Source organism: Atractosteus spatula, chromosome 5 (assembly GCF_055471065.1).
Source record: "Atractosteus spatula isolate fAtrSpa1 chromosome 5, fAtrSpa1.hap1, whole genome shotgun sequence".
In the NCBI taxonomy this organism is placed as follows: Eukaryota; Metazoa; Chordata; class Actinopteri; order Semionotiformes; family Lepisosteidae; genus Atractosteus; species Atractosteus spatula.
The window spans coordinates 19,084,897-19,107,696 of NC_142710.1; the positions used below are offsets into that span (position 1 = coordinate 19,084,897).

The 22,800-nt window shown below is 38.8% G+C and overlaps 1 protein-coding gene across 2 annotated transcripts; it reads left to right on the forward strand.

The window, feature by feature from the left end:
* The first annotated feature begins 802 nt into the window (after window positions 1-802).
* LOC148834689 (pantothenate kinase 1) lies at window positions 803-15,661 on the forward strand. Of its 2 annotated transcripts, none has more exons than XM_088917546.1 (7): window positions 803-1,336; window positions 9,555-9,907; window positions 11,004-11,257; window positions 12,450-12,626; window positions 13,044-13,167; window positions 15,018-15,143; window positions 15,569-15,661. In XM_088917546.1, the coding sequence occupies exons 1-7, from the start codon at window positions 1,084-1,086 to the stop codon at window positions 15,626-15,628; spliced, it is 1,347 nt and encodes a 448-aa protein (XP_088773672.1). In that variant the 5' UTR covers window positions 803-1,083; the 3' UTR covers window positions 15,629-15,661. The 2 variants fall into 2 exon arrangements, with proteins under 2 accessions (XP_088773672.1, XP_088773673.1); XM_088917547.1 differs by lacking the exon at window positions 803-1,336 and adding an exon at window positions 2,292-2,386.
* Window positions 15,662-22,800: the final 7,139 nt, after the last annotated feature.

The following is a 22,800-nucleotide window of genomic DNA, read 5'->3' on the forward strand; positions in this document are numbered from 1 at the left end:
GGTCACTGTGGAAAGTCCCATCTTACAATGGTATACAGGGACACTAGAAGATTGGTGGTGGAGGGGAGACCCCATTACCTGAAAAGCGCTATATAAGTGTAAGCAATTATTAATTATTATAAGATTAAAGAGAAATTACAAACGAGATCACATGAAGGTAGCACATTATATAAAGGCCCCATTCCACAGCAGAGTACTTAAAATGTCACACATTTATGGAGACCTTATCATTAAAAAATGTTTAGCAAGGTCACCACATCACTAATCAGAAAGAGACAGTTATGTAAGAACAAATAATGACAACGGGTGATAGTAGATGCAGCCGCATATCAATTTTCCTTGGTTGTTGAAACAATTTTGTCGGTTTCTTAGTTGCGAATGTGTTTCATGCAACCTGCTTGTATTAATTTCCTATTTTTGTGCTTCTGCAGCTCTTTTAATTAGAACAATTAAAACGTGAATAATGCACTTTTGAAATGGATTCCCATCTTAATTTAAAGGTGATAATCGCTTAAGGATCCGCGTTGAATGGTGTTAACATACCATATTGTAACATAGAGGTCTAGTACGGTTAAAAAAAAACACATTGCTATTCCACATGGTTTTGTTACGGGAAACAAAGACCACAGACAAGAATCGCGAATGTGTCGAGATTATTCTTTTTCTTGTATTCTTCTTTCCTCGTCAGCCACGCGTGTGAGTGAGTCAGAGAAGGCGGCATGGCGCCGCTCTCGCGTGGTGCCCCAGGGGAGTCGGAGGGGGTGGGGAGGCTTAGACGATGACGTAGCGTGCCGGCTGTTTCAGTCGGAAGCTGGTGCAGGAGCGGAGCGTGAAGGAGGAAAATGACCGACAGTGACCTCCACAGAACCGTGTGTGGTTGCGGTTTGATGCATTTTCCACCTTTTTAAAGTGCAAACAAACACGTAGCCTTCACCTGGAACTGAACGTCCATCACACTCCACCATCTCTCTCAATCCTCCATAAAATCACTGTGAAGTTAAACCGTGAAAGAGCTGCTTTTTTTTTCCTTTCTTCTTTGCTTCACCTTTGCCTGTGTGACTGTTCTCTGCCCCGCGTGTAATTATGGATACCACCGCGGAGCAAAACGGAGCAGGTCCTTCTTATGCGAACGGATTGCAAAACGGATTTTGCCCAGCGCAGCTAAGCAACGGGAGCTGCAGCTCACTCATTGCCAGCGCTAGTAGTAGCAGCAGCGGTGGCCATAGCGGCATCGACAGTTTCCACCATCTTCACCAGGACCTACACAATAATGGATCCCCGGCGAAAAAGTGCCGACTTCGGAGGAGGATGGATTCGGGAAAGAAGAACAGACCGCGTGAGTATTTAATCGATATAGCGCTAATTATAATACGGAATTGCCTGTGGGCGCGCAGGTGCAATTATTAATGTGCCTTCGAAATACACTAACGAAAGGGGCGCTATATGTGACTTATTTTATTTTCAATATAATAAAAATAATTAAGATAAATTGCCATTGCCGTCAAGCTTTCACATATTTGCAGTATTTGTAATGCATATGTAATATACTGTTACTACAGAGACCAAAAAGACACTGAAGGTGTGCATCTTAAATGTAAATGAAGCCAGTAGCCTTAAGCGCTGTGTCTACAAAATGTAAATAAACATTTCTCATAACTATTTTACACGTACAGTCTACCCACACAAAAAGCCTTCGTGCAAGAACACCAGCAGCGACCTGTGCCTTTTTGAGTGATAATACAATTCTGCCGTAGCTAAGTACAAAGACGTTTTGTGTGGTATTTCGAGGAACACGATACTTGATTTGGTTTAGCTGTTTTTTTCCGCTTTTCATGAAACGGTGAACTGAAAGCGCTAAATCACCCAGATTCATTCATACACTCACAAAGGACACGAGCTACTCCTGAGGTCAGTGCTTTGAAGTGAAGCAATATTTTAACAACGTACAGCACAAAAAAAGTACTCCCTCCTTCTCTGTCTGTCGAAGTGTGAAACCTTTGCGATTGCTCGGCGCGGCGTTTCATTGGTCGAATGGCAGTCAGAAGGTGTGTGGAAATCGCTCCTGATAAGAAGGCTCGGCCTGCTCAGCCAACGAGCTTTCTGCTTTGGGCTATGCGAGGCGGGGCGACAGGGTCAGGCAAACCTTGCTTTTTCAAGCAAACCTTGCTTTCTCGGGCTTTTTCACCCAATAGAAACTTTCTAGCAACCACAATGCATATGCAAGTAAATTGCATTTTATTGCCGTGACAATAATATCAGCAACTAAACGGGTTGTCTGCATTTATTTGTTTCTAAAACAGACATTTGTTTTCTTGCATTGGAGTCTTATAGTTTCTTTGCGTACGCCTGAGCATCACTATGAAGCTTAAAGATAGTAAGAAGCCAGGTAAGGGATAATTATATGCAATATTGATCTGAAAGCAAAAATCAAATTTATTAGTAGTACCCTATTGATAATCTAACACGGCATCTATAGGCTGCTTACAAATGTAGCAGGTTTTTCAGTTTACAGTTGACAGAATAATGAATTCAAGCAGTGTATAAATGCACTAAACCTGCAAAACTGCTTTGATTGTTTTTCCTATCCATACATGAAACAAAGTTTTCACCTTCCCTAAATTACCGTTTGTATTTTGCAAGACAATCCAAACACTAGAACACAGTCGCTGTAATGCTGCCATTTGTAATTATGATCTTTGCTCTGTCCACAGCAGACTGCTAGCAGAGCCTGATTATCTGCATTCCTGTTCTTCCTACTTTCCATTGTGTGAATGCAGGTTGGGTCTCTGAGTGGCTGGGACGATACTTTTTCAGCCTTTGGACTTTCGCATTGTTTAGGTTAATAGAACAAATTGGTGCTTGTATTTTGGAGGCATCTAACTCATTGGTCATTGTGTTTTTATTTCAGTAATATTGGAGAAGGGAACATGAAACCGCTGTAATATGACCTCCTGTTGTAAATGGTAGATTTGCTGTTGTGCTGAGAATTTATTTCAAGTGACACAATTACCTAATACAAAGAGAAATAATCCTGCTTGGTCCCCAATTCTTATAAGCTGTTTTGCACTGCTGAGATCATTTTCAGTGAACCTTCTCCTGTGGGGTTTGTTTGCTTTCATATCTTTTTTAATTTATAAAATGCTGGTGGTGAGCCTTGATCTTGAAAAAAGAAGCTTGCCTGCAAGGAATAATGTCACATGCATCAGGACACTTTTAACATTCTCAATGTTATGTTTTTAAATACAGATTAGTTTGCTCATATGAAAGAAAATGGTCTCTTCTTTCACTGAATTTGCTAGCCAGTGGGATACTGTACGGCGTATTACAGGGACAATTACCACTTCTAATTGGCTCCATTTGCCAATTTGAAATGATGCTATTTGCCAATTTAGTTAATCATTAAGTGTATTAACCTACACTTATTTTCCATTTATATTTTTACAGATATACATGTTTATACAGGTTTGTAAGGTTTAGTGATACTGATTCATGCAAACTTGGAGAAGTAAGGATTCCTGCTGATATGATAGTGCTCAAATAGGATTATCTGCTGCATAATGTTTTAAACCCGGACAAAATATATATTTTTTCAGTTTAATTTCATTTAATACTGAATTTGTAGTTAAGATTCAGTGGAAAAGGCACAGCTGTGTCCGGAAGCAGTAGGGTATGCTGTATCTTTAAATTTACACACCTTAACATGGATTCTTTTGGAAACACAGCCAACCAGTACTATAATGCATGTTAATGACCTTTTCCTGGGTCAAGGTGTAAGCAGTTTATGTATTTTTAGGAGTAATAAGAGCAATAAAAGTAAATCTAACTCTTGAAAGCTTTTATTCAGTCTTGTAGCCAATCCACAATAATATTCAGAAATATTTTAAAACATTCATGTGGGTTGGAAATAATTTTTAATTTACTTTTATAGTGTCCTTTTTACTTTTGTTTAACTGATTGTGAGTTCCGTCTTGTTAAAAGGAACCAATTAAGTATGTTCACACGTACCTATTATCTGTTAATGCATAACAATTTTTTACGCCATGAAGAAAACGTAGTTATCTCAATAATTTCTCTTAATTCTTTGCTTTTTGGCTACAGTTTAAAGTTTGTAGCAATTGAATTTGGGTTGGGGGGGTCTGTTTTTTTCAATTTAATTATTAATGTCAGCTGTTTTTAGATGTTTTGGTTAGTCCCTGTTAGAAGCTTTATTCTTCCCCAAGATTAGATAGATTACCACTGGCAATAAAATGATAAGAACTAACTTTATTGTCCATCCAAAAGGGTGAACATTTGTCTTTGGAATCATCACACAAAACAACAAAAAGCCACACTCAACAAAATAAATCTTCATCAAAACAAACAGTAGTTCTAGAATGGTATGTGAGTTTCATAGTCATCGTCGTGAGGATGTCGCTGTTGGAGATTAATGTAAAGTGTGTCATGCTGGTAAAGCATTGGGGTCAGAAATTAAACAAGCTCTCCCCTCGTGCATTCGGAGTACTTTGCTCTCTGAACATCATGGCTTATGGAAGTAAACAGACCTTTCACCTAAATGTGCCGGCTGTCACAGGGCGCCGAGGGTACAGTGTGCTCTGTCTCCCGAATGCAGACATCTTCCCTTGACATGACATTGTCATGTGTCAGGTGTCATAGCAGTGCACATTTCATTACCAAACGTCTTGTTTTACTTTGCGTTCACCATTAATAGTAGCAAAGTGTGCGGGGATGTTCATGCTCTACTGTTTTATCGGTGCAACAGGTAGGAGAGTGGTCAGGTATTGCACCACTAATGAATGTGCTGTAGCGTACTGTATGCGATGTATTATAAAGTGAGGAAGCTACAGCCCTCACACTCTTGTTCTCCTCACCTTGTTTCTGGAATACCTGCAATGATGCCAGTACTTGATTTATTTTTGTGTGAAATTCAGTCTTACAATGGGATCTATACCCCACCTACTGTATCTGTCTTTTTCTGCAAAAAAAAGATCTGTTCTAGTTCTTGTTCTTAAGATGCATATCCATTGGGAGGGGTGTTATTATTTCTACTTAGGTGTTGGAATTGCACCGTATACTATATTTTAGCCTTGAAAGGACACAGTTTGGTTTGTACTTAATTTCAAAACTACAGTTGCACAATGTACAAACTGTGGCACTTAATGGATTCACATTCTAGTTCTGCCTTGCAACAGTGCAGACAGCAAATTTGACACGCCTTTAGAAAACTCTGTAAATTCAAAAAAAAATTTTTTCTGTTTGATTAAACTTAAGTGTGAATGATATATTTGTGCCATATTTAGGGAGTTATTAGAAGCAAATTGATTAAGAATAATTTAGATTGGGAGCTGTTTAAATGTGCAGGAGAGACATTTTTTAAACAAATAAAAACAGTAGATTTTTTTTCAAACCTGCAAACCTTAAATGCGCCTTAAAGAAAAAATAGAAAAACATACGAAAAGAGACAACAAATGAGCTAGTACAGCAGCAGCTTTTAAGTGTGTTTACCAAGCTTGGCAGAAAAGACACTGTCTCATGATGCTAATTGAAGCAGGTGTCACTGCAAAGAGAATTGATGTTGCTCTTAATTCCGAGCACTTCTGGTTTCAGGTAATGTTTAATATTTAACTGGTCTGTAACATTATAATCTGCAGAGATTTGCAATGTAAAGTTCAGAGTCAAGTTTGAATGGAAGGATTGGAACTGGTATTTTTCATTCCACATTCTAAACATGCTATTAATATTCTATTAATAAATTAAGTAATACAGTTCAGGCAGTTGGATTTTCAATGATTTAGATTACGATTTATAAAGTCAAATGATGTTTCTTCTGACATGCTAAGCAAATGTAGCTTCTAAGTTTGTCATTCAGTGAGTACTATAGATGTTTAATAATGTTTATATTAAACATTTTTTAGTTACTGCATTAGGTTGTATGTAAAGGTGTATTGAGTTCAAGGGAAGTTTACAAATTATTTTTAAAAGGTTTGTCTAAGAAATTGCATCCAGATGTGTTTCATTGCTGAATAAATAATTGAAAAAAGAGTTTTAGACAAAAGCTCCATTGTTAATTGTTGATTCACTTAGGAGCTTTGGTATGAATGGGGTTTACTTTACATCTACTGTGAAGAAAATAACTAGAAAAGAAAATCCTCATATTATTGTATTGAGACTTACATTGGTACTGTACTCCATTATGCAAGCCTGGGTTTGTTCTCAGATTAACAACACCTGATGTACATTTATTTAATGCAGTAGTTCTAAAACAATAATGCAGTAGCTTGCTATAAAATACACCCTCCTAGCAAAAAAAAAGACCATGTTATAAAGCAGTGCCGCAGCTGGTCGAGTGGTGTTTCTAAAATTTACATTCATGTAAAGCATTCCTGAATTATTTTCCCATAATTGTGGCAAATGACTTTTGCAACAGGATGAAAGCTTGTATGTCTATCCTGTCCCCATTTTAATTGCTTTTCATTTATGTTTGAACTAGAAAAAGATCAAAGAAGATCCAAGGGGCCCTTTCTAAGTCTCAGTTCTACACCATGTGGTTAACGTTGCTGATAAGAACTTGTGTAATTTGGCCACCATTGCGAGCTGACCTGTTTTCGTGAACCTGTGCTAAGGACCTGAACGATGCAGTAGTTGAGGCAAACATTTCCCCACTTCCCAACAGCTTTCATCGTGACTTAGGCAGATACTGTGTTCAGAAAGTGCTCTGAGAAGCCCAGGTGACCGAGTTCATTATGCACGACTGTAACCTTCAGTATGATAAGGAGGTGTGTCTGAGCCCTTAATTCAAAAGGGATCTTTCTTAAGATTTTTCTCAGCCAATCCCATTCAGAGTGTCTGTCTGAGGAGGCACTGTTTTAACTAAAATGGGTGTTGTAATATGAACCATAACTGTCCCCTCCCAGATGTTACTAAGTTTAACATTTCAAGTATATTTGTGGTTGTTTGGGAAGTTTAGGTTTTTAAGCCACCGTGTAAGTTAAAGCACAGATATTTTTTTTCAGATGCACAAAGGCTGTCATATTAATTAAATGGTCAAGTCTATATGACTCTAGCTAAGGGAATAAACTGGCCATCTAATTGGCAGTTTAGTTTTGACCGCTGCTCAGACTAAGCAAAAATAAAATATTGTGAAGGCTGTTCTTCACTAAAGGATGATGCTGGAAGAAGGATTTGAACTTGAGCTGAGAACAAGTCATCATCTACTAATGTGGAGCAAGTCATGATTTCCATGAGGGTGAAGAAATGGGTTCAGATGGATCCTGAGTGTGATGCAAATTTAAAGAGCGTTTTCTTGCAAAAGTCTGAAGTAATCTGACTTGATTCTAAGAAATGTTTTCAGATGTCTAGAGGGGGAGTTTAATTTGCTGTATTTAAAACGTATCAGCATTGAAGGCAAATAAAAAATATAAGAAGTACAAAAGCTAAGTTCTTAGTACACTTATCTATAGAAGTTTGGACTCTGTCCTCAATGCACACTGCCAATACTTGCTTGAATATTTACATAGTCTTTATATAGACTTGATGTAGCATAAAATACATTTTTAGAAACAAGATGAGGGGTGATTGAATAATTTAGGTAACTTGAAAAACAGTAAGTAAATGTTGTAGGATAAGATTCAGTGTAACAAATCTAAAATGTAACGGTGTTATATATGTAACAGTGTTATAAATATAAGAGTGTAAAAATTCAGAATAAATGAAATTCCAGTTTTTAATATTATAAAACAACTGCATCATTACATCCAGCCCATGAAAGGATTGAGTTACAGCCTTCTTTGCTATTTGGAAGACTCACTGCAAGTCCTGTGGCTTTAATTATTTTTCTTACCCCTCAAATCTAAACGAAACCCAGATGGTGACAGGTGAAAGTGATTTAATTTCTGTAAGTAGAACAGCAAGGTACTTCACTGAATTCACATTTCATTCATGAAGGTCAGTCAAAACTCGAAAACCAAGAACAAGACGCACATCTTTACAAATGGTTGTGGGAGTGTGGAGCAAAATAGCTAGTCATGTGGCTGAACCCAATATCCTGTCTTCTTTCAAGAAACAGCTGGATGAGATCCTCAGATTAATGAGCTGCTAACAATGAAAGGGCTTCCTCTTGCTTGTAACATTTCTTATGTTGTTATGTAATGTCAATGGAAAAAGAAGATGAGGCCATCAGTGCATAAATATTGGTAAAAGCATTCTTCACTCCAATTGAAAAACAAAACACCATCAAGTATTGCTTAAGTTCAAGTTCATGTTTGTTTGTCATTCCAGCCGTATACAAGTATACGGTGGAACAAAATATCATTCCTCCTGGTCCACAGCGCAAATACAGACAGGACACTGACATAGTAATTGGAGACAGGAACACATGGTGCAAAGTGCAGACAGTCCTTTGCTGTGTATCATATTGCATTATTGTTACAAATATTGTTAAAATTGTGGTTTAATGATTATTAAATTGGAAATTTCATTAGGTTATTCATAGGAGGCTAATTTAAAAAGTAAGTCTACAATATGATTGAAAATCAATTTAAAACAGATTCATAGCCACATTACGGGGTGTCTAGCATTTGTTATCCTTACTTATTAATTTATTTTAGAAATATTATAAAATGGGTTGTTTGGCATAGTTTGTGAATCTCTAGACAGTCTTCTTTCTGTGGCTGTTTCCATAGCAACCATTGCCACAGCACTGGATGTGGTTTGAAGGGATGGATTTCTCCTGAGTGCTGGCTGAAGAGGCAGATATCATGTAGCATGTTCAACCTCATTAAAACAAACAAAATGTGATCTTAAGTATTTAAGATGAATCCAACAAACCCATCCATCCATTTTCTGTGCTTGTTATAATTCATGGTCATGGGGGAGCCGGAGCCTATCTTGGCAAGCAACAGGGGAAAGGCAGGGTGCATCCTGGACAGGACACCAGTCCATCACAGGGCACACTGACACAAATATGGATGCACACTCATATCTACTTCCAGTTTGCCCAGAAACCAATTAACCTACCAGTATGTTTTTGGACTGTGGTAGGAAACTGGAGCACCTGGAGGAAACAGACTAGTTTGGTCTCAAAATAAAACAAGGACCTGGGGTCAGAAATGGAAATAAAGAGAAAAGCCATGCAAGACTGATGATAGGAAATGTGTGTGGATCATGCTGCTGAGCCATTTTATTGACATAATACCCTAGGTAGGTAGGTCCCTTTTTAGGCCATAAAGGCCCATGGGGAATTGGGGGTAAGGGCCACCATTTTTCTTGACCATCCGACGCAGGAGGTGGAGGTGATGTGGTCAGCATCACGTTCCGGCCGGCCTGTTACCTCTGGAAGGATTAACCCCCAGTACTCATTTGAAAAGCAGGCTGAGTGGACCTGGGAGCCATCAGGAAGAAATCAGAGCAAGCTACCTTGCTTGCTCCTACCTGGGATTGAACCCGGGACCTTCTAGTTAGGAGCTAGACGGCCTTGCCATCTGAGCTACCACAGCTCCCATAATACCCTAGCTTCCTGATTGCTTGGTAACAGCAGTTTCCACGGCACTGTGTTGCAGCCTTTCCCTGGTTCGGGATGGATATCGGCGGCACCCTGGTGAAGCTGGTCTACTTCGAGCCGAAGGACATCACCGCAGAGGAGGAGCAGGAGGAAGTGGAGAACCTGAAGAGCATCCGGAAGTACCTGACCTCCAACACGGCGTACGGCAAGACGGGCATCCGCGACGTCCACCTGGAGCTGAAGAACCTGACCATGTGCGGCCGCAAGGGCCACCTGCACTTCATTCGCTTCCCAACGCAGGCCATGCACCGCTTCATCCAGATGGGCAGCGACAAGAACTTCTCCAGCCTGCACACCACGCTATGCGCCACGGGAGGGGGCGCCTACAAGTTCGAGGAGGACTTCCGAACGGTACGTAGGGGTGCAGGACGTCACGGGGCTTCTCAGCGAAGGTTTGAAAAGAGTTCTCATCTTTTACTGGGGAGGCCATTTTGCGGAGAACAAACAGGGACACACAGAAGCGTATCTTCTCTTATTATGCTTTGAATGCTGTCATTCTCAAAGGGATACAGCCCCACTCTTGTGTCACCACGAATGTTCTGTTTAGGAGAGAGACAGTTTTATGTAAGTCTTCAGAACCTGCTTAAAGATTGTCATACATAACGCAATTGCAATTTGACAGCGCTTATCCCTGCCCTCCAGTTGAACTGGAATGTTACCTGCTCTCTCTATAAACATTCTACACAACAAGTGTCTGTATGTCTTCTTCAGCGTGTGCAGAGCACACAGATCAAACCCTACAGGTCCGCAAGAGATCAACACCACACCTGCCCCCCAACACTGTCTCGTGAGAACTCAAGAACACCTTGCAAAGTGCTGTTTCTTTTGGTTTCCTCTGTTGCCCTTTCTGCGTTCATATCATGGTGGGGGTGAATTAGCCAGGTGTTTATAAGATACTCCAATTTGGAGAGATGTGTGATAGAACTTAGCGCTGTGCTGCTGTGTTATTCTTTCTATTGAATGATTTTTGTGTCACCGCGTCTTTTAAATGCAAACACCCTCTTGAAGATAATTGGTCACAGTTCTCACTGATTTTTTGGATTATTTAGTGCAATTTCTTTTCAAGGGATATTTGTGGTTTGCTGCTTTTTGCAACAGTTTTGTTTTTCCTTAAAGATTATAGTCAAGTTAATTAGGTCTAAGTTATATGAATCTCTTTGATCTTCCATCAACACCAGGCAATGTTGGTGATTGTCAAGCAGCTGTATACAAAGGAACACGTTTTCTGGTTCTATTTAAACAGGATTTGTCAACTGTTGGCAAATATAACTGTGAGTGTAGTTGCTTGGGAGAACTGGCTTGCTAATTCTCCTGCAGTGACTAGTGACAGGGACCACGCTGTGCAGTAATGTCTGGTGCGCCTCGAAATTGTTTAGAGACACCTGCTCACTGATTAACCCGCTGTTTGTTCTGCTTGTGCTCAGAATGGTTTATCTCTTCCTTCCAGATGGCAGATCTGGAGTTGCTGAAACTCGACGAGCTGGACTGCCTCATCCAGGGCCTCCTCTACGTTGATTCTGTTGGGTTCAATGGGCATCCGGAGTGCTACTTCTTCGAAAACCCTTCAGACCCCCAGAACTGTGTGAAAAGACCTTGCAGTCTGGATAATCCCTTCCCTATGCTACTGGTGAACATAGGCTCAGGGGTCAGCATTCTGGCTGTTTATTCCAAGGACAGTTATAAACGTGTCACTGGGACCAGGTAATTATCTCCATAGCTGTATGTATTGTTGTTTTAGAGACAAATGATTCTGTGAGTGAACTGCATGATGATATCTTTTAATACCTTTGACATCTTTTTGTATCTTTACAGAGAAATATTATAACATAACCACAACCCCTTAATAAAAGCTTAGATATTTTGCATTATACATATTTGCATGCAAATTTGTAGTTGCAGTTGGACTACAAATTGGGGGGGAAAAAACAAGAATATGTGCATTTTTACATGAAAAATGAAATCGTTAGTGAAAACATTAGCAATCTCAGTTCTTGAACTTAGAAGCATTATAGTTGAAAGTGCTTTTGATAACAGAAAACTGCCACCAGCAGATCGGTTTAATTTCAGAATAGACAGAAGAAATAAATTTGAAAGAAAGGATTTGCAAAATGCCTTTTTTGTTTCCATTCAAATTGCCTCCCTTTGGGAGTTCATAATTGAACATCAAAACACCATAAACAACTTTAAAACCATAGCTGAGTAACAGACATCAATTATCTGAACCTTCAAGTTCATTTTCCTGTGGCACATAAAAAATGTTACTGACTTTTCAATCCTTTATTGGTTTACTTTATTGGTTTATTTTGAGTTAAAGGAAGTATAATTAGTTTCGGTATAATCCTCACTCACACCCTTATGTGTTTCAAAAAGCTCTGCTTACTTCCCGACAGCCATCCTGATGTGGTGTTTGGTCTCAGTGCCATCATTCATTTTCCAAATTATGTTCTCTAGTGTACTGAACTTACAAAGGATGTTCAGTGACCTCCTGCATGAATATAATCTATTTGCCAAAATCCTGTGTGTGCACAAGACAGCGCAGTTTGTTGGTCTTTTAGAACTACTGATAGAGAACAGTTTTTATTCTTGTTGTTCTTGAATATATGAGTTTGTCAAGCAGAACACAACAGTGGTGTGATAACATGAATCCTGGTCTTCGGAAACTCTTTTGTACTGTATGAAATGCAGGTAGTCTTTGAGCAGACAGGAGCTTCAGGGGAGTAGCATTTAACTGAAAACAGGAGACACTTCTTTAGAGAAAGGGCTAAGCTGATAACCCTCATGAGATCCACTGACCACTTTGTGACTACCAACAAAATGGGCTAAATGGGCTGTACTACCTCCTGTCCTTGGCACTTCATTTACATATTTCCTGTGGGCTGCTTCCACCCCAAAGTCTAGGAGGCGGGACATTCCTGGGGCTGTGCTGCCTCCTGACGGGCTGCGAGACGTTCGAGGAGGCATTGGAGATGGCAGCCAAGGGGAACAGCACCAATGTGGATAAACTAGTGAAGGACATTTACGGGGGAGATTACGAGCGATTTGGACTGCAAGGGTCTGCTGTCGCATCCAGGTGAGGCACTTCCTGTTGGCAAGCCCAAACATTTTCATGCTTGTCTTTTAATCTAAGAAAATGAATTCCGTCTAAAGGACCACATGCTCACTGGACCTGATGACACTAACTTTGACCTTCCTGTGTTTTCCGCTTTGCATAATGGCCAGCTGTATAAAATGTGCGTCATCCATACAAAGAAAGTGCATGAAGCGGTTTGAGATTAGAACAGTCCATGAGCCCCATCTCCAGCTAATTTCTGGCTGACTTCTCTGTCCCTGTGGGGGCTGAGTGACTTTCCCAAATGGTTTTTCTCATGGGATGTTATTGTTCCTCCTGAAACAGGACCTGGCAGTCTCAGAGCAGAAATGCTGACTCTAACATTCTTCAATTCTGTGTGTGTGTGTGTGTGTGTGTGTGTGTGTGTGTGTGTTCTAGCTTTGGCCACATGATGAGTAAAGAGAAACGCGACACAATCAGCAAGGAAGACCTCGCCAGAGCCACCCTCGTCACCATCACCAACAACATCGGCTCCATCGCTCGCATGTGCGCGGTAAACGAGGTAACGCCCATCAAATCTGCGACAAAGTCCGGCAACCTCCACGTTCTCCATTGTGCACTGCAGAGGCACACAGCTTGTTGGTCTACGCAAAGAAACTAATACTCGCACGGAAACTCCACTAGAAAAGGCATGAGAGGTGTATTCGGTACTAAGTGGGACAACGTCTCGAAGTCTTTGTATAAATCAGTGACACACTGCCATTCTGATAAGACAGAGCAACAGAATGATATCACAACACAAGAACACAAAACCACAGACAGTGGAAACCTAAAGGGGTTACAGAAGTACTGTGAATTATCAGCTTTATATAATAATTAAAACAAAAGGTTCTGAATTGTATTTATGGTCTCTGTTATTTTCAAACAAATATGTTTATGATTATAAATAATATCGGAATACATATAATATATGATTATATATAAGGAATAAAAGCTGTCTTTTGGTCATCTGTAAGGAGCCAAATTCTCTGTGTTTTTAGCTTCTTTACAGTGTTGCCTTGTGGCATGGAGATCAAGCAGCATTGTACAGGGCTATCAAAGCACAGAGAGCAGCACGAGGAACCACAATGCCTGAAAAGCATATGGCTTCAATATTAGCTCTGTTCATAGATCTGTCATTTTTTTTGCTATGTCCTTGTGCAGTGGCACATTATTTTTAACATATGTGAGCAGTGGAGTTTTGGACGTCTTCCCAAATAAGCACCACTATTCTAATTGTATTCTTGTCATTCCGCCACCTTGTGGTCTTGGCCAAAACACATTTTTCAGCCTTGGGGCAGAGATTAACCTATTTTTTTCTCTCCAGGTCCCACAAGCAAAGCTTTTGCTGTACTTTCCCTTTAGTGTTAGAACAATGCATACCGGGCTTCTTCTCCTCTTACACTTTGAAACTCGTTACGTTTCTTCCAGATTGTCTCTCAGACATCATTCCCTCCTCATAAAGGAGGGTGTCTGTTGCTGTACATGGCATCTGTTCCTCTGTGTGCTTTCTTCAGAGAACGAAAATAATTGCATTTTCGTCTATTTCGCTGCAAATATAATTAAACACTTTCGAAAAACACGGAGAGTTTTTGGGCAGAATCAATTTTGCCACTTCAAAATTAGAAAAAAACGTTTTTCTGAATTTCTAAAAACTTTTTTTGCATCCGTTGGTGGAATATATAAATTCAGCAGCCAGTGGCATTTTAATTTCATACTTGAGTTTACCTTTTCATAAGACATTTTTTTATTTCACAAATTGGGTCGGGGGTTAAACTATTTCGATGGCTCAGGGGAGAACTGTAGCGCCCGCCAGAGCTGTGGAATCGATTGGCTGCCATATTTTTATTGTTATGAGAAAAAACACACAAAAGCAGCTCCGCCCTGTTCCAAAAGCCCAACCAGAACACGTGGTATACGTCTTATCCGACGTTACTGAAGGAATACGTTAAAATTACTGTCATGGTTTCTCTTATATTCCCTTATGTTGAAAAGGGAGAAATCTGAAATTACTTTCTGATTTGCCCTATAGAGAATTTTCTTGTAAAACTTGTTCAAAACTATTTTAATATTTCACAATGCTGACAATCCATACCGGTTCATCTTGTTGTGCGCCACTAGGTGGCATCATTGTCAAGGCATTGTAATGTAAAACATCTTGTCTACATGATGTGGTCAACTATCAATTTTTGGTTGTTTTTATATTAATTTTGTCAGTTGATGTTTGATGTTTTCATTGTTATGCAAGGATTTTTTTAACAGAAGTTTTTTTTTTCTTTCATACAGTACTGTTTTGATAAAACATTTTCAACAGTGAAATCTCCTTTTGCTGAACACAACATAACTTGCTGATATGTCCATGTGCTCTTTCAGAAAATAGAGAGGGTAGTTTTTGTTGGGAATTTCCTCCGAATCAACATGGTGTCCATGAAGCTACTGGCATATGCCATGGATTTTTGGTCAAAAGGACAGCTGAAGGCTTTGTTCCTGGAGCATGAGGTAAAATTTGCTCTTTTTGTTGTAGAAACATAAAACATACTTTGAGCCTCTATTCTAGACTATAGAATTGGCCTTTTCAGGGTCATTGGTCACAGAGCCTGGAAAATGAGTTGCAGTCTCTATACTTCCTGTTTCAATTTTCCTTTGCAGAGTTGGCATAATATTGTCAGCTGTTATAAAACTGTTACCCAGTACAACTCACGCGCAACTCAATTCCTAGTCTAGGTGAACTGCAGAACTATGTCAAACATAGAGCATGGTGAGCTCAGCTTCACCTTAACTTCAGAAGCATCACGTTTATTCTGATTGAATGATTAAAAGATTGAACAAGTGTTAATTTGACTATGAAGTACAGTGGATTGTGGACGTGCAGTAAAGGTAATTTGTGTAAATGAAATGGGATGACCATTTGCTTTGCTTTAAAGGGCTACTTCGGAGCTGTGGGTGCTCTTCTGGAATTATTAAAAATGACGGACGATAACTAAGGAAAGAAGCTGCTGAAGAAAGAGATGAAAAACTGTACATGATAAAGCTGCTGGAATGCTGTAAAGAAAGCCACTATCCGAAATGGAAAAGCCATTTTCTAATTTAAAACTGTAAATATTAATTGCTTCCCATGGTACCCAGAGATTTTTATGAACTAATATAAATTATAACATAGTATGCATTAAGAGGAAAATCCAGGAACTGTGAAACCTCTCCTGATACTGTAAATATGTATTTTTTAGAAAGTGCGCTAAGGCCAAAATCTACTGACATTTTGTTTGTCGTAATTTTTCAATTTTAGTTACAATTGTTTTATGCAAGTTTTGACTTTTTAGAGGAGGACCTTTTTGAGAAAATGGACCTATTATAACCTGTAGATGTACTTTTTGGGATTTATCCCAAGAGCTCCATTTTGATCACCATGTTCATTCAGAATGAGCCCCATTTGAGGCTTCAGAATTCCCTCTGCACCTACACTTTCAGGCATTTGAAGGATCTGGGAGAGTAGTCAGTTGTTAATAATAATATCCAGGACAACCATTCCTCTGGTTTTCTGTATTACTATCTGAATGAAATGCTCAGTTTTTTCACTCTGGTAAATGCTGTTCCAGGAGATGGCCGATTCAAGATGGCCATTCGAAGTTAACTCTAAACTGGATGGACTGTGAGTATTGCTTTCTGACTGGGAGCACTGAAAAATCCAAGGCAATTGTGGTTACTATGACCAATGTTACATTCTCAGCCTCTGGCTCCAAGCTGGATGTGGCTCCACTCCCTAGGTTGTCTAGGACAGTTCTCTGCCACAACAGAGTACTCCGCTGTTTAGATTTCAGACGGGGTGACCACTTCTGTAACTTTCTCAATGCACTGAGCCTCTTTACATTACCTTCCTTATTAGCTTTACTACATGCTGCGTTTTGATGATACGATATCACCTGAAATTGTACCTGAATTGGTAGTGGAGCCTGCAGGAGTATGCCAAAAATTTGCCCACATTTCTGCCAAGCAATAGGTCCATTTTTTCTTTCTTTCTTTCTTTCTTCTGGGTGTACTTTTAATCAGAGTGTGTTTTTTTTCTTTAGAAAAATGTAATGAGTACCCTGGGAGATTTTATCATATTACTTTTTGGTTAATTTTCATGACATTTCATGATCTTTCTTGGTTTCAAATGAAACTACAAAGCAACCCTGTGAACTACTGGAAGACAGACACTTTACTGCCTTTTTTAAAATGGGTATTTGGGACGTTTGACCTTTCTTTGATCTGGCTTCACAAAGGTGACCCAGATGAGCTACCCGTCACGCCTGTTGGTGTTTCTCATGTCGTGCCCTTTCACCAGACACAGATCTGCATCCTTTCCTGCAGTTGATGATTGAATCAAAGGCTGAAAAAGCTACAACCTTCCTGACAAAACTGTGATTCAAAAAGCTGTTTCATGTCCTCCTTAGGAGATGTTGGGATTGTTGGTCCTGAACCTTTCGTCTGTAGGGTTTTCATCCCTTTACTTAGGCCGCAAAGATTATCAATTGTCATCTCAACTCTAAAATGTAAAGGAGTTTTATTTTGTAAATGTAAAAGAGAAAAACATTAGAAAATAACCATAGTAGTAGAAGGTCCTATATGTTTTAATTGAATGGTTCATTTTGTAAATATATAAGGTATTCATAAACAAAAAAAAATGATTAATGTGATTAAATACAATATATTGAGTTTTTTTTTAATTGTAACAGTTGTGAATTAAAACTCTTTAAAACTACATGAAAAGACAGATGATAATGTTAGAGATAACACAACAGTATTTCTAAAATCACTAATACACCCTAATGAATGCCTTCTGTTCAATTTTTTAAGAGATGGTATTTTCCTCAGCTTGAAAGGTGCCACATTTCTTAACAGACTTAATAAACATACTCAATTGTACAGACCAAATTGTGCCACTACCTGTCTAACCTCCAAGCTAAAAATATTGTATAGGTTGCCTTTATCAAAGCAAAGGTTTATGACTCATCCTTTCGGACGACTTCAGTGCCGTATCGTTTTTGTTCGCTGATTCATGTGTTGTTTCTGTTATGGTCTTGTGACTTTCTAGTTGTCAGAATAGTTGCTGCTACTGTATGCTTATGTCACAGGATTTGAATGGTTTAAAGTGTTTTGCCATTCTGCTAGGACATCTGCAGTGTGTTACAGTATGTTCCAGTTTTAACTGTACAGCTAGTACAGAAGCTGTCTGATGATTCACTGGCTGGTTACAGTATTAGTTGAAAAGCTTTAGAGACCTTCAAAATTCTTTGCATTTTACATTGCAACATTGCAACGGTTGTCATGGTTCTCACGCGTCCTAGAACAATGGCAAACTTAAATTCTATGGCAACTCTTTAGTTGAAACATCATGATAAACAATTTTAAGTGAGTGAATGAGCTATGGAATAAATTAACTTTCTACTACCAGAGCCAAAAAAGCTGCCATTATGTATTATGCTGTAGAATGTTCTATATTAGTGTTGTAAGTTGAAGAAATTCAGTAGGTTTATGTATGAGGGATGATACTGTAACTGTACAGTGTCAGAGGCAAAAAGCTAGACTGTCTTTGTAAATACAATACAGATGTAATCTTATGTAACATCTTACATACCAGGGCATCCCAGAGCCCACTATAAAATTAAAAACAAAACAGATGCAAAACCAAATCCAGTTACAAACAATTACATAAACGACCAACTAAATGAAAGGCTTTCAATTTAATTTTAAAATACTGTTGTATAAGGATTTCTAATGTGGATTGTGAGGGAGGTTCAGCACAGTGAGCATAACAACTGAATGCCTCAATCTGACTGACTGAGGATAGTGTCAGAGTGCGATGAGTAAATCTACATTCTCAGTGAACAATTAGTTGCATATGGGTGAGGTGCCTTAAAATGCAAACTGATCTGAAAATAGTGACAGTGCCATCAAACGTTATGCTGAAAGAATAAGATTTCGATAATCTGTTTAGATTACAACAGCATCTCTATTTTATATGGATTTAATATAAACCAATTAATAATCATCCGTGACTGGATTTTAGTTAGGTAATGTACAAGAAAAGGCTTAGCCATGTTGATTTGGATTGGAACCATCACTTAAATGTGTGAATGACCAATTTAGAAGTAAAATACAAGTGTACATTTCCTGATAATATCACCAAGTGACATCATAGACGTACTGAAGTCAGCAAAGGTCCCAAGATCATGCCCTGGGGAACACCAAAAGAGTAGCTCAGCATCCCAAGCTAGAAGTTTGAGAAGCTCCAGACTGAGCAACGAGGATCCTAAACTAGAACTCTGGAAAACACTAGACTTAACAGCTTCCAATGCTATTGCTGTACTGAGTTCATAGAATCCCAATCCAAAATCCAGGGTCAAATCATAAGATAAAATTAGTTTGAAAAATGATGGGTGTAGCAATGAGTCCAGATTTAAAGTACAGTTAACAGCATTCTCAGAGAAAGAGTGGTGGCCAAGCTAACAATATGAAGTCACTAACATGACTAAGAGCAGACAGAGAAAGAGGATTTCAATTCAGGAAAGGAAGATAAAAACAGTGTGGTGTTGAGTATCTCAAATACATACCAATCCGGGAGTCCATCTTCATAAGGTATGGAAGTAATCCCAGTGTGAGAATTCTGATTTGTGACTCTTGTCCTGTGAATATACAGGCTTATCTGCTTCACATTTTGAGGGTTTATCCCAAATGTCTTTCATAACACTGAATCTTAACTAACAATCGTATGTTCACAGCCAACAGCCACATCCCCTTTAGACAAAAAGATTAATAGAAGTATCTGTTAACAACCCTGTTTGTCTCTCTGATCTCTTCATGTGTGTGCTTTATTAAAAGATTCTACTTATGTCAGCTTCTTTTTATGAGAATCAAGTGTGTGAGGATGTCAGCTTCTGATATAGGTTTTGCATTTACTAATCTTTTCTTTTAATTTGCAAAATTCTCTGAAACTACTGTAGCAGTTTGGTAAGGGAGGACTATACTGGGTTGATGTGGACTACTTGAGATCTGCATTATAAGCATGTCCTCCTGCTGTAAAGCAGACATGCTCTAACTGAAACACATGAATAGCATTATGTTAGGTAACAAGTTTGTAATATTACAAGGCAATATTCACTACACTTATGCAGTAGCCTAATTACTGTACAGTACTTTCAAAGAGTGTTCCCTAAGATTTTTTTTCACAGCAGAATTTTTTTGAAAACAGAGTATTTGGGGCTGCTCTAAAAGTGTATCTTTGAAGTTGCCAAATATATGTAGGATCCATATGTTAAAACCTTAGTTAAGGTATGCATGGTAGAGCATAGCTCTGTAGAATACAAAAGATCTATTAAACACAATCTTTCTTTAAGAAATTTGCTCACTGAAAATTGATTTCGAAATGTTTTAAAACATCTTTGTTTCAGTAGTTTTTGATGTAACGCAATCAGTCGAAGTGTGATCTTCTCTTGTTAACAACATGCTATGCAGGTGAATCGCTAGTGATCCAATATCAGTGTTTCTGTAGTACTGCAAGGTTATTGTAAATGTGTGATAAATTTAACACTGTTTTGTCACAGTTCTCATTACATCTGGGAGTTATCCAAAACAATGATTATATGTGGAGAGTCCTATTTTTTAAATAAAGTAATCTAAAAAAATGTGAAGCATTTTCATTTCTTCTAAATTTCTATTGTCTTTAGTTGTTTTGAACAAAATTCTCCGATACTACCTTGTTGGCTTTAGTCTTTGTATGTGTGTTTTTATATGTGAAGTATATAAATATCTTTTCTGGGACACAACTGCTGTTTGAAAGTGAGCCTCATGACCTGAACAGTACCTGAAAAAACCTTGCTTTCTAACTTTCCATACACAGAAGTGTCCATCCGCGTAAAAAGTACATTGTGCATGTAATGATTTTAAAGTGAAAGGAATTGACTTTTAAAAAATGCATGTTTATATTTTTAGCTGTATTTTGTATGATGTTGCGAAAAGAAGGCGGCCAGGTGGACAATGAAAGACAGGGGTCCAGGGGTCCCTTGGCCCTCGAGAGCTGTTACTTATATAATGGACAATAGATATAAATTGAACAGCTTTCTAAAATACAAAAATATTTTCAAGTGATTATTTTGACGTATTTTAATATGGTAACTATACACATTAAAATGGGCTGTAATTTTTCTGTGCACATAAGTGCCAAACAGGTTGATGTTATATATTTAAAGAATGTCAAAAGGCCCACACAATAAAAATAGTTGAGTGCTGTTATATTTTCCTGTTCTTTGCTGTGGTTGCAAAAGTTTAATCTATACAGCGTTCTTTCAGTAAAGGATTAAGTCAAAAGTGTTTGGATGATGATGGAAGCTTCTAGATGAAATTGGAATGGCTGATGTATGAAATGCGTTTTTCACTCAGATGCTTTCCAAGGATAAAATCAAGAATTTGCCTAAAGCTGAGGAAGTTCTATATTAATGAATATAGAGGAGGAAAAAGGATACCTGGTTTATATTGGAAGAACTTAATGCAGTGAAAAACATAAGTATTGGGACATTGCAGTGAAATTTGTCATTTTTGCTGTGTATTGAAATTTGTATTTCAGATAAAAAAAAAATATGAGGCAAGAGTGTAAGATATCAGTTTTTATTTCTAAATATTTCCGTGCATATATGTTAAACCATGTTAGAACAAAATTTTATTGTGTTCAGTCCCCCATTGCCATCATCAGAGTCTTGGTATGGTCCTTTGAGATACTGAACTTTGTCCAGCCTTAACTGCAAAGATGTTAATCATCTGCTTTTCTGGCTATAGTTTTCTCCTCAATTTAAGACATTGAAATTTCTTCCACTTCTTCCTGATGAATTCCTTGGTTAAGTGTGCAGTATATTTTGGGTCATTGTTTCTTTGCAGGGTCATTTGCTGCCCAATGCGTATGGAGGCATTTTTTGGATGTGAGCGAACAAGATGTTTCTGTACTCTTGATTCAAGATTCAAGATTTTTTATTTACCATATACAACAAATGTACTGGAATGCTTACTCATTCAGCTGTACCTAGTAACAGTAGAAAAAAAATAGGCACAAATTACAAACAGACATGGACAACAAATTTAGACAATAGATGTTATAATACAGCCAAGACGGGACATAGTGCAAACACCTTAAAGTGCGGGTGCTAATTTGAGCTGTTTATGGTGCGGACTGCTTGGGGGAAGAAGCTGTTTTTAAATCTATTGGTCAGTGTTCTGATACTGCAATACCTCCTACAAGAACCCAGGGGTGAAAACAGATCGTGGCCAGTGTGAATTGGGTCCCGACGTATAGCTCGAGTCCGGTTGTGGCCACAGTCAAGATATATCCAGTTGATGGAGGGTAGTTTGGTCCCAAAGATTTTCTGCACGGACCTCACAACCCTCTGTATGGCTTTTCTGTCCTGCAGTGTGGCTCCACCATGCCACACCATAATACCACTGGACATGCTACTCTCAATCATATTACGGTAAAAATTGGTGAGTGTTGTCTTGCTCATCCCCATCTTCCTTAGCTGTCTCAGGAAGTGAAGGACCTGGTGGGCTTAAGTGAGGGTGGCAGCTGTGTTCTCTGACCAGCTCAGCCTCTCAGTGATCTGAAGGCCGAGGAACCTGAAGGTGCTGACAGTTTCGACTGGAGCTGCAGCCATTGTCAGTTACATCAATAACAACCAGTGAGCCAGTTCCAGAGGCAGCCATGCATGCCCGAGCCATGACAATACCTCCACCATGTTCACAGGTGATATGGTGTACTTAGGATCATTTGTAGTTCCTCTCTTTCTCCACACTTTTACCTTTCCATCACTTCGATAGAGGTTTATCTTCATCTCATCTGTCTATAAAACTTTGTTCCAGAACTGTTGTGGCTCATCTTTGTACTTCTTTGCAAATTCTAATCTGGCCTTTCTGTTGTAAGTGCTGATGAGAGGTTTGCATCTTGCATTGTAGCCCTTATAACTCTCCTTTCAAAGTCTTCTGCACATAGTGAATTGACATACTCTAACCATGTACAGTACCTGTGCTCTGAAGATTGATCTCTTTGGCTGTTATTTAAGAGTTTTTCTTCACAACTCTAATATTTTTCTGTCATCAGCTGCTGTCATCCTTTTTAGATCACCTGGTCCTTTCC